The sequence below is a fragment of the Sinohyriopsis cumingii genome, chromosome 18, assembly GCF_028554795.1.
Source record: "Sinohyriopsis cumingii isolate HCF-2022 chromosome 18, ASM2855479v2, whole genome shotgun sequence".
In the NCBI taxonomy this organism is placed as follows: Eukaryota; Metazoa; Mollusca; class Bivalvia; order Unionida; family Unionidae; genus Sinohyriopsis; species Sinohyriopsis cumingii.
In genome coordinates this window covers 29,105,244-29,124,015 of record NC_142978.1, presented here as the reverse complement: position 1 = coordinate 29,124,015, position 18,772 = coordinate 29,105,244, and the positions used below count along the sequence as shown (strand labels likewise).

General features: G+C 35.7%; 1 protein-coding gene across 1 annotated transcript in view; it reads right to left on the bottom strand.

Moving 5' to 3' along the window:
- LOC149776296 (integrin alpha-V-like) overlaps positions 1 to 18,772 on the bottom strand; it is a 147,634-nt gene that overhangs the window by 25,201 nt on the left and 103,661 nt on the right. The window contains exons 15-18 of the mRNA XM_089942765.1: positions 12,547 to 12,710; positions 10,883 to 11,026; positions 10,011 to 10,243; positions 7,209 to 7,511 (exon numbers count right to left, since the gene is read on the bottom strand). Of these exons, the coding sequence (XP_089798891.1) occupies positions 7,209 to 7,511; positions 10,011 to 10,243; positions 10,883 to 11,026; positions 12,547 to 12,710 (844 nt within the window). The remainder of the gene's footprint in view (positions 1 to 7,208; positions 7,512 to 10,010; positions 10,244 to 10,882; positions 11,027 to 12,546; positions 12,711 to 18,772) is intronic.

The window sequence follows — 18,772 nt, the reverse complement described above, 5'->3', positions numbered from 1 at the left end:
TATGACCAAGAGCTGTCAATTCTTGTACTGCCTATGCTAGTACCCTATCATACAGAACTGTGAATTCTTATACTGCTTATACTTATACTACTATCTTATCAAAGAACTATCATTCTTTTATTGCTTATTCAAGTACCGTATGACACAGAACTGTCAATAATTTCCCTACTTATGTACACACAATTATTATAGTACTTAAGCAAGAACACTATGCGCCAAAAACAAGATGTTTACAGACAGACATACAAACATAACAATAGTTATATCCCCTTCCATATTCCATACCTGGTGGATAAAAACATAATGTTCTTCCATTCTACTTTAAAAATCCTTTTATGAACAGATGGTACATAAAAGTTTTAAAGCTTACAATGTTTGATCAATGGCAAATGTTCCATACAAAGTGTTGGTCTGTCTATACAAAGTGTTGGTCTGTCTATACACAGTGTGGACTGTCTTAACCTCCATTATTTCTATCATAGTTTAAAATGAGGTAGTCCAATCAATTATCTTATAGTTCGATGGGAAACAAGAAGATGGTGTCTTATCAGGATTACAAGCAACATATCTATGCCAAGTATCAAAAGGATATATTTAATGGACTTCAAAAATATATTTAATGGGCTTAAGTTTTTCTCCAGAAATAAAAGTGAATTATATATGGGTGGATGAACAAACAAATGAATCAATGCATAAAAAAGACTGAACCTTAAAGAATTCCTAATAATTAATGGATGTATGGATAGATCAATGGGTATATGCAAACAAAATATTTAAACTAAAGAATTCCTAATGATACATGGATGGAAAGGTGCATGTGTGTTATGACTGGGTAAGTATTATCAAACAAACATTTTACCCCAGAAATTGGTTTCTTCTTCAAATATGTTACCCAATCATAATACCTTAGAAGAACAGATAACAGGTGGAGGGAGATACATATCCTTACCCTGGAGAGACCACCTCCAGCCCCCTAAGGTATGTGAGGCAGCTTCTAGGTAACCTGACTGGAAATTAGACTCAATATGTCGGGGAACAGCTTTGAAAGGGAAACATTTTCCCTCCAGCAAATCCAGCACAAGTCATGAAAGCTGTCTTTATGAAACTACTGAACAGCCCAGAAAAGCAACCTTTAGCACCAGAGGAAAAGATTCCTACATATCGAACTGAGCCATTTAGAATTAAAGATCATGAATAAAAACTGGAGAAGTGTACTCAGATATTAATCCAACAGTATGGATAATAACATTTAGAGAACAGTTTCCTAATGATATATGGATTTATGGACAAAAGCATAAAAACTAATTTAAACAGTAGAATTCCTAATTGCAAAAGACACATGTAGACCACCAGTCTATTATAGGCATACAGTTTGGTTCCAATATCTTGAATGATTGTAAAGTTTGCTCTCAAAGTCATAGCATGAATAGATGGATGAACAGACAAATGGACCAATACATAAAAAGCATTAACACAATGCAAATCTACACCACTAGCCTATCAAGTAAGGCATATCTACGCCACTACCAAAATAAGTAAGGCATATCTACACCACTACCACAATAAGTAAGGCATATTTACACCACTACCAAAATAAGTAAGGCATATCTACACCACTACCATAATAAGTAAGGCATTTGTACACCATTAGCCTAACAAGTAAGGCATATCTACACTTCTACTCTAATAAGTAAGGCATATGTACACCACTACCAAAATAAGTAAGGCATATCTGCACTGCTACCCTAATAAGTAAGGCATATGTACACCACTAGCCTAATAAGTAAGGCATATCTACATCACTACCATAATAAGTAAGGCATATCTACACTGCTACCCTAATAAGTAAGGCATATGTACACCACTAGCCTAATAAGTAAGGCATATCTACATCACTACCATAATAAGTAAGGCATATGTACACTGCTACCCTAATAAGTAAGGCATATGTACACCACTAGCCTAATAAGAAAGGCATATCTACACCACTTACCAAAATAAGTAAGGCATATCTACACCACTTACCATAATAAGTAAGGCATATCTACACCACTAGCCTAACAAGTAAGGTACAGCTAAACCACTACCATAATAAGTAAAGCATATCTAAACCACTACCATAATAAGTAAGGCATATCTACTCCATTAGTCTAATAGGCAAGGCTTCTATAACCATTAGCCTAGTAGGTAAAGAATATGTACACCACTAGCCTAATAAGTAAGGCATATCGACACCACTAGCCTAGTAAGTGAGGCATATCAACACCACCAGCCTAGTAAGTGAGGCATATCGACACCACTAGCCTAGTAAGTGAGGCATATCGACACCACTAGCCTAGTAAGTGAGGCATATCAACACCACTAGCCTAGTAAGTAAGGCATATCGACACCACTAGCCAAATAAGTAAGGCATATGTACATTATTACCCTAATAAGTAGGGCATATTTACACTACTAGCCTAATAAGTAAGGCATATGTACACTGCTACACTAATAAGTAAGGCATATCGACACCACTAGCCAAATAAGTAAGGCATATGTACACTGCTATCCTAATAAGTAAGGCATATATACACTGCTATCCTAATAAGTAAGGCATATGTACATCACTAGCCTAATAAGTAAGGCATATATATACTGCTATCCTAATAAGTAAGGGATATCTGCACCATTAGCCTAATAAGTAAAGCATATATACACTGCTACCCTAATAAGTAAGGTATATGTACACCATTAACCTAATAAGTAAGGCATATATACACTGCTACCCCAATAAGTAAGGCATATGTACACCATTAGCCTAATAAGTAAGGCATATATACACTGCTATCCTAATAAGTAAGGCATATGTACACCATTAGCCTAATAAGTAAGGCATATATACACTGCTACCCCAATAAGTAAGGCATATGTACACCATTAGCCTAATAAGTAAGGCATATATACACTGCTACCCTAATAAGTAAGGCATAAGTACACTGCTACCCCAATAAGTAAGGCATATGTACACCATTAGCCTAATAAGTGCACCAAATTTCATCAAGATATTTTGAACAATTTTTGAGTTATGTTCCAGAAATTAAAAAATGTATGGGCAAACATACAGACATATTACCAACATCATAATAGCTACATATCACCCACCCTCCAGTAGATACAAATAGCTTACTCTATATAAGCTGAGTCCACCTGCAGATCAGAGTCTATTTTGATTCTTCTACTGATTACTTCTAAATTTCACAGACGTGCTGGTGCATTATGCAAGGGCAGATCTGGGTCTGTGCAGTTTGGAGTTGGACTTGTCTTATAAGCAAGTATAGATGGTAAAATAAATTTAAAAATTATTGTGATATGGCTGTGAAAATCATCTTCAAGGTAACAAAAATAAGTCACAAAAATTTAATTTGTCTATCTCAAGTCATGTTTGCTTAGTCATGATTACAAGGTTTTTGTTCAAAAGTTTTAAAATGTGGTTAAAAAATGTATCATTCCTGAAATGGTCTGAAAATCTAAACATAATATATAATAGAAAAATGCCTACCAAATTTGTTTAATTTGTGTGAATTCTGCATAATCAAGCTTACAAAGTATTTGTCAGAAAGTTTTAAAATGTCTATACAATTTTGAAGAATGATAAAAAATAATTGATCAGGTAATCTACATATGAATACGGATTCCAAACAAATTTTATTTTTGTATCTTTAATGACCTTTGCTTAATCCTACTCAAAAGGCTTTGGTCCAAAAAGTCTAAGTTAATACATGTTGAAAACTGATCAGGTTTAGATGTGCTAAAAGTAAATAAATATCCAATTTCAAAATTAAGTCACAGTTATCAGACTGATCAGGTTTAGATGTGCCAAAAGTAAATAAATATCCAATTTCAAAATTAAGTCACAGTTATCAGACTGATCAGGTTTAGATGTGCCAAAAGTAAATAAATATCCAATTTCAAAATTAAGTCACAGTTATCAGACTGATCAGGTTTAGATGTGCTAAAAGTAAATAAATATCCAATTTCAAAATTAAGTCACAGTTATCAGACTGATCAGGTTTAGATGTGCTAAAAGTTAATAAATATCCAATTTCAAAATTAAGTCACAGTTATCAGACTGATCAGGTTTAGATGTGCCAAAAGTAAATAAATATCCAATTTTAAAATTAAGTCACAGTTATCAGACTGATCAGGTTTAGATGTGCTAAAAGTAAATAAATATCCAATTTCAAAATTAAGTCACAGTTATCAGACTGATCAGGTTTAGATGTGCCAAAAGTAAATAAATATCCAATTTCAAAATTAAGTCACAGTTATCAGACTGATCAGGTTTAGATGTGCCAAAAGTAAATAAATATCCAATTTCAAAATTAAGTCACAGTTATCAGACTGATCAGGTTTAGATGTGCCAAAAGTAAATAAATATCCAATTTCAAAATTAAGTCACAGTTATCAGACTGATCAGGTTTAGATGTGCCAAAAGTAAATAAATATCCAATTTCAAAATTAAGTCACAGTTATCAGACTGATCAGGTTTAGATGTGCTAAAAGTAAATAAATATCCAATTTCAAAATTAAGTCACAGTTATCAGACTGATCAGGTTTAGATGTGCTAAAAGTAAATAAATATCCAATTTCAAAATTAAGTCACATTTATCAGACTGATCAGGTTTAGATGTGCTAAAAGTAAATAAATATCCAATTTCAAAATTAAGTCACATTTATCAGACTGATCAGGTTTAGATGTGCTAAAAGTAAATAAATATCCAATTTCAAAATTTCAAGTCACAGTTAGTACCAGAATTTAAATATTATGATTCATGGTAAGTGTGATAGATGGAGAGATGTGTGTGATTTTGGATTTTTAATGTAGCTTTAACAATTTTTCAGTCATCAGTCATATCACTATGATGTCTGTAGTGTGTCAGTGTGGCTAGTAATGTTTAGCACTAGGGCATCATGCCCCAAACACATAGCATGATGTCTCACCCGTCACATTATCCTGACACCAGGCCTACCAGTCCTAACACTAACCTCTTAATGTTGAGCACTAAGCACCATTTTTTAAAGACTTTGCAATGACTTGGCCAAGATTTTAACCCACAACCTCCTGCATCTGAGGTGGATGCTCTAACCACTTAGGCCACTGGAGTAGTTGGATAGATAGAAAGGCAGCTTGGTGGATGGGAAAACATCACAAAACTAATGTCTCCATTGGGAAAGAGGGGAAATCAGGAGGAGGAATAAATATCTCTCAAATACAACATTGTCATTCCCATTCCATTGTGTATTATGTTTTTAAAAAATATAACAAAAACTGATGTAATTATAATCTTCTGGCACTAATCTACTGTGTCATGACATAACATTATGGTCAATATTTTGACTGTTTATCAGATTCTGATGGCTGACCAATCAGATTCAAAAATCAATCTGAATGTATAGTTAGTATCAAAATCTTTTTATAAAATTTGTCATTTCTTTTAATCCTCCATCACTTTATTTTGATAAAGACTTCCTAAAACATCCAACTTGTATTGACCAATATACCTCATTGCATTAGGAAATGCTGTTATGAAAATTATATTCTGTATAAATTCAAATATATAAATTACACTTCACTGTACATGACGTGTGTCTAGTAATGAAACTCTGCCATCACTTTGATATGGCATCAATATACCATGGAAAATTCTTGAATGTTCTTTTTTGTTTCAGGTAATTTTTGTACATTAGTACAAGATTCATTTAGTGATGGCTTATGCTCCCAGTTACCCATACTGAGAGATACACATAGCAACAGCTATATCCTACTGTATTACATATTAGAGGGACAAAAATTTTAAAAACAATTAACCCAAAAGTTGATAGTGCCATCTGGAAGAGTAATGTGGGTGAATTAAAGTCAACAGTACACATGTGCCATCTGGAGAGTAGAGTGGGTGAGTTAAAGTCAACAGCACACACATGCCATCTGGAGGAGTTCAACAGTACACATGTGCCATCTGAAGGAGTAGAGTGGGTGAGTTAAAGTCAACAGTGAACATGAGCCATTTTGAGAAGTTGAGTGGGTGAGTTAAAGTCAACAGTACTCATGTGCCATCTGGAGGAGTAGAGTGGGAGAGTTAAAGTCAACAGGACACATGTGCCATCTGGAGGAATATGGGTGAGTTAAAGTCAACAGTACACATGTGCCATCTGGAGGAGTAGAGTGGGAGAGTTAAAGTCAACAGTACTCATGTGCCATCTGGAGGAGTAGTATGGATGAGTTAAAGTCAACAGTACACATGTGCCATCTGGAGGAGTAGAGTGGGAGAGTTAAAGTCAACAGTACTCATGTGCCATCTGGAGGAGTAGTATGGATGAGTTAAAGTCAGCAGTACACATGTGCCATCTGGAGGAGTAGAGTGGGAGAGTTAAAGTCAGCAGTACACATGTACCATCTGGAGGAGTAGTATGGGTGAGTTAAAGTCAACAGTATACATGCGTTGTCTGGTGGAGTAGAGTGGGTGAGTTAAAGTCAACAGCACACACATGCCATCTGGAGGAGTTCAACAGTACACATGTGCCATCTGAAGGAGTAGATTGGGTGAGTTAAAGTCAACAGTAAACATGAGCCATTTTGAGAAGTTGAGTGGGTGAGTTAAAGTCAACAGTACTCATGTGCCATCTGGAGGAGTAGAGTAGGAGAGTTAAAGTCAACAGTACTCATGTGCCATCTGGAGGAATATGGGTGAGTTAAAGTCAACAGTACACATGTGCCATCTGGAGGAGTATGGGTGAGTTAAAGTCAACAGTACACATGTGCCATCTGGAGGAGTAGAGTGGGAGAGTTAAAGCCAGCAGTACACATGTACCATCTGGAGGTGTAGTATGGGTGAGTTAAAGTCAACAGTACACATGCGCTGTCTGGTGGAGTAGAGTGGGTGAGTTAAAGTTAACAGTACACATGTACCATCTGGAGGAGTAGTATGGGTGAGTTAAAGTCAACAGTACACATGCACTGTCTGGTGGAGTAGAGTGGGTGAGTTTAAGTCAACCGTACACATGTGCCATCTGGAGGAGTAGTGTGGGTCAGCTTAAGTCAACAGTACACATATGCCATCTGAAGGGGTAGAGTGGGTGAGTTCTATTATCATTAAACCTATAAGAATTATACATAAATCTTAGGATCTAACAAACATGCCAGCAGACTGTTCTTTCTTGAAACTTACCTCGCAATAATTTCTACAGTTGCCTCCAGTCTTACAGGTATAGTAATGTTGAAGATGTTGTTGGTCAAATTGACATCTGTATTTGCCTGGTTAGCTTGTGCAAATATTGTAATCTCTTTTGGCATCTTAGCTAAATCTTGTACACTTGGCAGCAGCCACTTTTCTGAAACATCATACTTGAAAACAATTTGAATGTACTGCTTTGCATCCAACTTGCCATTTGCTGTGCATGTCACATTCGAATGTGTCAAACCTGGTGCTTGATTTTCCTGACACAATGCTCCTACAACACCACGCTTTGAGCTGCAATAGTAAGCAAAGCATTATGATCTTTTTTATTTTAAATTTGACTTTGATAATTTTGTTCTCATCCTTATATGATGTATACATTATTCTACTATTATAAGTCAAGGGCATTCATCCAGTAAAATTATTGAAAATAGGGAGTGAGTTTGTAATTGAACTTGCTTTAATTCTTAATGAAAATTCATCAAAAAGTTGTAAAAGTGGTGTATATACTCATCTTCAAGCAGGGGTTTATCTGATTGATAAATACCATCAAGATGCAGATAGTGTTTAGATCGATACTATCAATATTTTGATAGTACTCAGACTGATAGATTACATGAAGATGCAGATAGTACTCAGATAGTATCAATATTCAGATGGTACTCATATAGTACTCAGACTGATAGATTACACGAAAATGCAGATAGTACTCATATAGATACCATCAATATTCAGATAGTACTCAGACTGATAGATTACATGAAGATGCAGATAGTACTCAGATAGATACCATCAATATTCATATAGCACTCAGACTGATAGATTACGTGAAGATGCAGATAGTACTCAGATAGATACCATCAATATTCATATAGCACTCAGACTGATAGATTACGTGAAGATGCAGATAGTACTCAGATAGATACCATCAATATTCATATAGCACTCAGACTGATAGATTACGTGAAGATGCAGATAGTACTCAGATAGATACCATCAATATTCATATAGCACTCAGACTGATAGATTACATGAAGATGCAGATAGTACTCAGATAGATACCATCAATATTCATATAGCACTCAGACTGATAGATTACATGAAGATGCAGATAGTACCCAGACACCATCAATATTCAGATAGTACTCAGACTGATAGATTACATGAAGATGCAGATAGTACTCATATAGATACCATCAATATTCAGATAGTACTCAGACTGATAGATTACATGAAGATGTAGATATTACTCAGATATATACCATCAGTATTCAGATAGTACTCAGACTGATAGATTACATGAAGATGCAGATAGTACTCAGATAAATACCATCAATATTCAGATGCTACTTGGACTGTCAGATTCCATCATAATTTAAACAGTATTTGGATTGATAGATTTGATCAAATTCAGACAGTACTCAAGATTCAGACAATTTGTGAATCAATAGATTCCATCGAGATTCAGCAAGTACTCAGACACAGATTTTATATAAATTCAGATAGTACTATCATACATTCAATCAGGATTCAAACAGTACCTGCACTAATAGATTCCATCAAGATTTTAACAATACTAAGATTCCACCAAGATTCAGACAATACTCAAGACTTATATATCCCATCAAGATTCAGAAGGTACTTGGATTGCTTAATTCCATCAGAACTTAAACAGTACTTGGATTGTTAGATTTCATCAAATTCAGACAGTACTGTAATAGATACCATCAAATTCAGACAGTACTCTGATAGATAACATCAAATTCAGACAGTACTCTGATAGATACCATCAGGATTCAGACGGTACTTGGATATATACCATCAAGTTCAGACATTACTCTGATAGATAACATCAAATGCAGACAGTACTCTGATAGATACCCTCAAATTCAGACAGTACTCTGAGAGATACCATCAGGATTCAGACAGTACTTTGATAGATTATTTCAAATTCAGACAGTACTCTGATAAATACCATCAGGATTCAGACAGTACTTGGATAGATACCATCAAGTTCAGAAATTACTCTGATAGATAACATCAAATTCAGACAGTACTCTGATAGATACCATCAGGATTCAGACAGTACTCTGATAGATACCACCAGGATTCAGACAGTACTTGTATTGACATATTTCATCATTATTCAGACAGTACTTGGATTGACTTAAATCACCAGGATTAAGGCAGTATTGGATTGACAGAGTCCATCAGTATTCAGAGAATATGCAGACTGGTGGATTCCATAAAACTTCAGACAGTCCTCTAAATAATAGATTCCATCAAGATTCAGACAGTACTCCAACTGATAGTCTCTATGAAGATTCAGAGAGTACTCATATTTATAGGTTCCATCAAGATTTAGACAATGATTGGAATTTTAGATTCCATAAGGATTTTAACAGTACTTGGATTGTTATGTTCCATCAGAATCAAGACAGTTCTCTGACAGATTCCATCAGAATTCAAAAAGTACTCACATAGATTATATCAAGATTCAAACATCTTTGTATTAAATGTGACACAAACAGACTACACATCAAGTTTTATTTCTGTAATGGTGAATGCATCAAATTATTGATAACACATGCATTATGCAGGTGTATACACTCCTTCACTCAAAGGATTTCCTCAGTCCTGCCATGAAGATATATCTTGTCTGTGAACTCAAACTTGAACAACCAAAAACTTGAACTGAAAATTTGGGACCTGTATAATAACACATCAAGTTCTCAGAAGTTTCTGTACAGAAATTGGTTTACTTTATCAATAATAGTTTGGGGAAATACTCACTCTGTGGACTTTAATGGTGCCAGTACGAAGGCCAGCAAATCGACCCTAAATGCTGAGTCAAGTTTGTTTGTAACTTTTGCTGTTAACTCTAATTCCCTGGCATCCCCAACAACCAGTTTTGTGTTTTCATCTACAAGAGCCCAGTTGCTGGATTGCAAGCATCTGACCTCCACTGCCAAATCCAGGTCAGATTGACAAGATGACTTGTTCTCACATTTTATGTCAAAATTGGCCTGCAAACACACATATACATATATTATTTTATTCACCTAAAAATAATTAAATAATGGTATGATCATTCACATTTTGAAAATAAACCATTTACAAATGTTGAAAGAAAAATCCTAAGGAGAAAGTCATAATACATGACAATTTTGGGTTGAAAACTTTTGCATGAAATTTCACGTTCAATATATTTATAATTTTCTCAAATGTATTATATTTTTTATTACAGTCTTCAGGGCCATCCATTAGATTTAAAATTGAGGGTTAGTTGCCAAAGTGAGTAGGGGGACCTCCCCCAAAGGTATAAAGGCTTCCTTTAAAAGTATACAGTTGTAAAGTAAATGTAGTGGGGTGAATTATCTGGCTCCAAGCTGGTAAGGAATGCCCCGCAGCCTTGAATGTATTTGTACAGTATTTACACTATAGGTTAATTTTAATACTTTGTGAAATAACTTTAAACATTTGTTATCAGCTGTTAAAAAATCTGAAATTTGCATATGACTAATAAGTTTGGGCAACAATGAATTCAACATGCTTATGCTTTAAGGCATCTTCAAACAATATTTTTATATAAAAATTCAAATGGCATAACCACTGATAATAATAATTAACTGTTTCCATCAAAGAAATTACTTGTTGTAACTTACTTCTACTATTTTTGTAGACTGTACTTCTGGTTTAAGAACTGGATCCAACACAGAAAAGTCACTGGTTGGTTGTAGTAATATAAAGTTTATGGCAAACCTTACCGGCGTCCAAAGATCATTTGGTACATAGGCATCACCATTTTTCTGCAGAGAAAATTGGTTACATTGAACAAAGGTAACACATCTTGTGATAGTTCCTGTTTGGAAACTAATGATAACAAATCTTGATATAGTTCCTGTGTGGAAACTAATGATAACAAATTTGACATAGTTCCTGTGTGAAAACTAATGATAACACATCTTGACACAAGTGACATTTATATTAAAAGCTACCTATACAGAACTTAATGGAGTCTGAAAGATAATGTGATGAAATTAGTTAGGAAGTGTGATGTTAAGGGACACTAGTGTTTTCATGAGAACATTCATTTGCAAGATCAATGCAATAAATTATAAAGGGGACCAACTAGCTGAGGGCAGTGACCCTGGGTAGTCAGAGAATCCTACACGTGTCAGGCATCATGTTTCAGCTAGGCTGAATTATGGACTGGGAACTGAAATAGGATCACAGACAAGAAAGTGGGATGCATTCCAGCCTTCAGAATGAAGGAAAAGTTGGATGTTTTCTCTCTGTTCTAACAGTTAGTTAATTCTGCAGAGAATTGTGAAAATTTCTTTTGTAAAGGTCATAAAGATGCCCTCTCATTGGCCAATGGAAAATGATGTACTAAATCTATTTACAACTTACTTTTTTGTTATTATATAGTACATAAATGATTGATCGTTAAATTGGAAACAATGATACAAGCCCCTGTGTTCAATGTCAGACCTCCATCTAATTTCTTTATTCATAGTATATACATGAAACAGTTCCAGGAAAACAGACAGGTTTCTTGAATGTGAAACAAATTTCACAGATTCATTCTATTTTCATACCAGATACATAGCAGGTCAGTCTAAACTGAAAATAAATGGCTCCAGATATCATAATAAATGGGCTTTATCGATGTGTCTGATGGATTTTATAAGACTAAAAAATGTTTAAGAAGAGGGATTTTGTTAAACTTAAAAACATGCTGCATCCAGAAAAGAACAAATCAATATCACTTTAAAAATTTTGAAATAAGAATTTGACAGTGATTTAATACAACAATCATAATTTTTGGACTTTATAACTATTTTTATACATACAGACTAGTTAAGTGAGTGTTATGCATAAATAATTTATCAATATCTTTTGTGTCTATACTCTTGTACTAACTACTAATCCACATGGAATTAGCTGATTTGTGACAACATAAAATCATGCATTCCTAACACAAGCTTCTGGACCTGACTCATCCCTTTATGAATACAACATAACATCATGCATTCTAATGTGCTTCTGCACCTGACTCATCTCTTTATGTATACAAAATAATGTATAATGTATAATGCCTCTGGATATAATGAGGTTGAATAATGAAGAGAAAGAAAGGATATCTCTTTAATAAAAAAAAATCATCATATGACAACTCATGCATAACTGTTCAGTGCTGCCTACAATTAATTTCTATGGATGACTGAAGAACATGGCAGACAGAGAGATATATGGACAGGACTAAACCAAGATGTCCTTCACTTAAAATACAGTGCCTGGGATATGGTAAAAGTGATAAACTTACCTTGACAACAATTGTGGAATTTCTACACTCTCCTCGTAGTAAATCAATAGATCTCTCTAATGTAATATTCTTTCTTGCAATATTACTGTCATTCTGAAACTTTACCCGTACTGGATCATTCTTCTCTTTTGCAAGCGTGTCCAATTCAACATCATACTGCAAAACTATTCGAAAAGGAAGAATTTACTAGACGACATAGAAAATTCACTATAGTAATCCCTGTCTATATCAGTGATAGAATTCTTGCAAAATACTTATATCTCATGATTCAATAATCTCTCCTAATCAACTGATATATATATATATGTTCAAACACTATATACTTTGAATCGGTTGTCACCAAGCCAGACTATTGCATGGTTGATAAGGATGGTTGATAATGATCATAGGTACTTGGTTCATGGATATTTACTGTTCAAACACTATATACTTTGAATCGGTTGTCACCAAGCCAGACTATTGCATGGTTGATAAGGATGGCTGATAATGATCATAGGTACTTGGTTCATGGATATTTACTGTTCAAACATTATATACTTATACTTTGAATTGGTTGTCACCAAGCCAGACTAATTGCATGGTTGATAAGGATAGCTGAAAACGAGCATAGGTACTTGGTTCATGGATATTTACTGTTCAAACACTATATACTTTGAATCAGTTGTCACTAAGCCAGACTAACTGCATGGTTGATAAGGATGGCTGAAAACGAGCATAGGTACTTGGTTCATGGATATTTACTGTTCAAACACTATATACTTTGAATCGGTTGTCACCAAGCCAGACTATTGCATGGTTGATAAGGATGGTTGATAATGATCATAGGTACTTGGTTCATGGACATTTACTGTTCAAACACTATATACTTTGAATTGGTTGTCACCAAGCCAGACTAATTGCATGGTTGATAAGGATGGTTGATAATGATCATAGGTACTTGGTTCATGGATATTTACTGTTCAAACACTATATACTTTGAATCGGTTGTCACCAAGCCAGACTAACTGCATGGTTGATAAGGATGGCTGAAAACGAGCATAGGTACTTGGTTCATGGACATTTACTGTTCAAACACTATGTACTTTGAATCGGTTGTCACCAAGCCAGACTATTGCATGGCTGATAAAGATGGCTGAAAACGAGCATAGGTACTTGGTTCATGGACATTTACTGTTCAAACACTATATACTTTGAATCGGTTGTCACCAAGCCAGACTATTGCATGGTTGATAAGGATGGTTGATAATGATCATAGGTACTTGGTTCATGGATATTTACTGTTCAAACATTATATACTTATACTTTGAATCGGTTGTCACCAAGCCAGACTAATTGCATGGTTGATAAGGATGGCTGAAAACGAGCATAGGTACTTGGTTCATGGATATTTACTGTTCAAACACTATATACTTTGAATCGGTTGTCACCAAGCCAGACTAACTGCATGGTTGATAAAGATGGCTGAAAACGAGCATAGGTACTTGGTTCATGGATATTTACTGTTCAAACACTATATACTTTGAATTGGTTGTCACCAAGCCAGACTACTGCATGGTTGATAAGGATGGCTGATAATGATCATAGGTACTTGGTTCATGGATATTTACTGTTCAAGCACTATATACTTTGAATCGGTTGTCACCAAGCCAGACTATTGCATGGTTCATAAGGATGGCTGATTTAGATGCTAGAATTCATAAGAAACTATCTTTTAATGTGTTTCTTCATGAATACTTACCCAGTCATAATACCATAGGAGAACTACTACTACCTCGCAACTTAATGTCACCCCTGCCAGATAAAATATTTAGCTCATAAGACCCAATAGTTACGCTGATGACACCCAAATATACAAATCTAGCCACCCAAATGAAGTTGATGCTACCATCCAAGGTGTAGAGAGGTGCATTTCTTATGTGAAATCATAGATTACATGTAACAAGCTGCAGAGGAATGATGATAAAACTGAAGCCATTCTGATTACAATGAAAAGACTTTCTCATTCACATCCTTTACCTCAAACAATGGGGGCCCTGAGTGGATGAGTGGTCTAAAGCGCTCTCTGTTATGGATCACTGCCATCTCACCTCTGTCTGTGTGGGTTTGAGTCTCGGATTTGGCTAATGTGGGTATGTGAGAAAGCTTGCCAGTAGCTTCTCGTGGGTCAGTGGTTCTTTCCGGGGTTTTCCCGGGTTCTTCCTCCAACATTAATACTGGCCACCATGTATAGCCTAATGTCTGCTGAAAAATGGCATTAAACCCTACAACAACAACAAAAACAACAACCTCAAACAATAAATATCAGCAACACCAACATTAGATTCACACAATCAGTATGAAACCTAGGTGTTACTCTGAACAGTACTCTCACACTGCACTGACATGCCATGAACATATGCAAGGCTGCATAACTTGAGCTGAGATGCATTGGTTCCATTCGCAAATATCTTTCAGCTGATGCCACTAAAACACTTGTGTGTTCATTAGTACTTTCAAGACTGGACTATTTTAACTCAATTATGTCTGGTTCATCTCAATATCTTCTCAAAAAACTTCAAAACACAGCTGCTTGGATCAAAGTTAGAGTACCATGATCAGAGCACACCTCCCTGCTGCTATGTACCCCACACTGGCTATCCATTCAATCCAGAATCAAACACAAAATATGTTCTCTGTGCTACATTTCACTGATGGACTCTAGTCCAACATACCTATCTGACCTCACCCATGTTTACACATCAGCAAGATACTTACACTCCTCTTCTGACAATGGTATACTCATTATTCCCACTATGAAGACAAAGTCATATGGACAGTGTTCTTTTGCATACCAGGGTCCAGCAACGTGGAATGAATTGTCCACTGAATGTAGACACAAAGACACAGTGATCACATTCAAGAGGGCTCTCAAAACTCACTTATTTTGACTGCAAGAACAAACTTAAAGACCTAATAATGCTTCCTACCTTAAATATTCTCAGCATGTTTTTTATGTTTTCTAATTTCATGGTGTTTGTGTTTGTAATCATATCATTATATAAGACAGTTATAGGTGTGCATCCCCCCAACCTCTGTACTTACATATGTACAGAATAAGATCTCTGATATTTGTATTTGCAAATGTGTACCTGCTATGAGCCAAGTTAGGACACACCAACTCTGCAGATAGTACCTCACATTTGTACAGATGGGGAGAAGTTGGAACAGTGGGCAAGCTGAGATAAAAGAATCATTTGTAATAGGCACATATCAAGACTACCTAGAATGATGAGGTCTGCCACACTGAACAAGCCTAGAAGACCAAGGAATTAGAGATTCCTTTGAAAGTAATGAAGCCACAATTGTCCTGATTTTCAATGCCTGCTCCTGAGGGAGATGTACTTCATTTACCTATGTGTCAAATTCCATATCTTGATGAACAAATTGTTGAGATGGTACCAGGTCAAATTTTTCCTTCTTGATGAAGAAACCAAGATATGTGACCAGTGTGACAAGGGTTATTATATTTTGTTCTAACATATAACTCACCTGTTGTTTTTGCAGGATGCCGTTCATGTAACTTGATGTCACCACCTTGGAGATGGTTCAGACATGAGTCATAACATGGTTCATCAGATGAGTGAAGACCCAGGGACCGATGTTGAGTCAAAATGGGAGTGCTCAAAATTGATTAACGATGTTGTTGTAGATGAAACGCAGGAAGCTCTTTGGAAGCTTTGTGAATAGGGATGTGAAGATACATGTCTTGTAAGTCCACTCTAACTGCAAAATCTCACTTTTGAATGGCATTCAAAATGTGCCTTGGTGTTCTCATCAAGAACCAATGAGCATAAATTAAATGATTGAGGGCACTTAAGTTGATGACAGGGCTCTTTGCCTTTTGGGACCAAGAAATATCTGGAATAAAATCCTGGGGAAATTTTATTTCAAATGATTTCTACTTCACTTTTCTGAAGATGGTCATTTATTCCTTGCTACTGGGTGGTGGCTTTGAATGGGTCTCTTGCAATGTTTGTAGCTGATGGCAATCTGGACAGAGGAGGAAGCATTTTGAAAGTGATGCAGAGACCCATGGAAACCAATTGTTGAGTCCAATGATCATTGTGGCAAATCTTGTCCCATTTGGCAGCAATGAACTGAAGCCTGCCGGGATCTCTGTGAAGGGCAATCTGGAGACAGTGTCATTTTTTGAGAGATGAAGGTGATTATGGACAGAAACTTTGGCATAAGCAATTGCTACTTCTGTCATGTGTCCACTTTAGTTCATAAAAACTGTGGTTTTCAACGTAACTACTATAGGACAACCCGTCAGAGGTTTATGTTCAAGGCATGTCCCTTGGTTCCTTTTGTTGGTTTCACGAAATGTTCCTGTACCAAAGATAAAAGGTCTAAGACTTCTCCAAATGAAGTTCTGAAGGCTGAGTTTTCCTGTGATATAGTGAAATCAAGAATTAAATAAGGAACCTGAGAGCAAGCTCATTGTCTTTGCTTGCATGAGTTGAGGCTGATGTCTCTTCAGTTGCATGAGACACAGCTGATGAAGAGTGTCCAGGTCTGCCACTGATAAAATTCATGGAGCTCTATGAAGTAGATATGATGATATCCAATTGGTCAACAATTAAAGAGTGCATTCTACTGACCATGAGAGGTGGCATCTGTTGAAGCTGAGGTTCTAAGCTCAGCATCATAAATGGAGAGTGCAGTTAGGCCAAATGTGGGTTAGACTAGTCTCCATAATTGCCTGTATACACTGGATTTGACAGACTGGACAACATATTAATTTCCAGGTACTTATTGTGCTGAAGTCTTTGTCCCTGAAGATCTCTTATAGTAGGCCTAGGCTGGTCAAAATGAAAATAGGACATGTTTGCAGGAAGGATGTCATCTGAGTCATAATGATGGGATGGGTTGTGGAATGCTTGATCCATGTGAATGGTCCATGGATTGGTGGAGCTAAAAGATACTTTGTTTTGTTCATTCACTAACTGTTTATGGTCAACAGCTGTAGAGTGGAACCCTGATGAAGCAAGGCCTAAAGGTAATGAGAAATTCTGTCATGGACATAAGTGCTGGGGTTGTCTCTGATCATGCAGATTTCCATTGTTTTGTAACTGGAGAACCCTTTATTGATTTATCTCCCTTATCTGCCAAAAATGTCTGCAGTGTTTTTGTCCTTAGTCGTGCATTTTATGCTTCGCCCATGGTCTTATTGGTAAGACAAATGGAGCAGAACTTACAAACCTGTTGTATCTCTGCACCTGTCTCTTATTATTGAACACAAAATCAGTGCAGAGCTATGTCTTTTTCTGTTATCTGGAAATTAGCAGACAGAATAATAAAGTTATAAAGTGTCCAGGTAATAACCAAAATAATTCACCATACTACCAGTGAGAGGGTCAAGGATGACCCATACAAGTAAATGCTATCCACATAATAAATGTATTAGCAGAGAAAACTCACCTGTATGAAGCCAGTCATTGTAGAATTATACATATACAGTGTGACTCTGCTATAGTATGCTGCATCATAACATTAATTAGGATATAACATGATTGTGGTGTGGCTCCCAAAATTTCATATATGTGTATTTTTCTTGAAAATGAAGAGAATTGTTTCTCTCAAAAGGATGAAAAATAAGGTGTAAAAAGGTTAACATTATGGGGAAGAGATCACATATGAATTCCAATATAAGAAGATTGTGGCATGCTTCTGAAATTTCAAATACATCTTTTTTCTCACAAGCGAAAAAATCTTTTTTCTTCTTAAAAGTACAAAATATAATGTCTTAAAAGATTGTTTAGGGATCATGCCAGGCTTCACAATTGTTGCAGGTTGGGCTTTTTCACCTTATTGGTAACAAAATATACCATCTGGCAAATTTTTTTTGACATTGTTGGCTGTTTAAACTTGTATATAAAATCTTGGGTTTAGATTGGAGAAATTCAAAAGCACCATGAAAGAAAGCCTCAAACTTGATATAAAATGCACTGGAATCTATCTATGTTACATAAACAAATTCTTTGTTCACATTGACAAATCATCTTAACTGTCCATTATAATATAATCCACTTATGCTGACATTTGGCCTGAGTACTGAAAGCTGTGATACACTCCAATAGTCATGCTACAATTGACCAACCTTTTAAAGCAGGAACAGTAACCACTACAATCAACCAAATGATGGCTAATTCCTTATTTTTTTAAAATGTGCCCTGAAAAAAGTTTT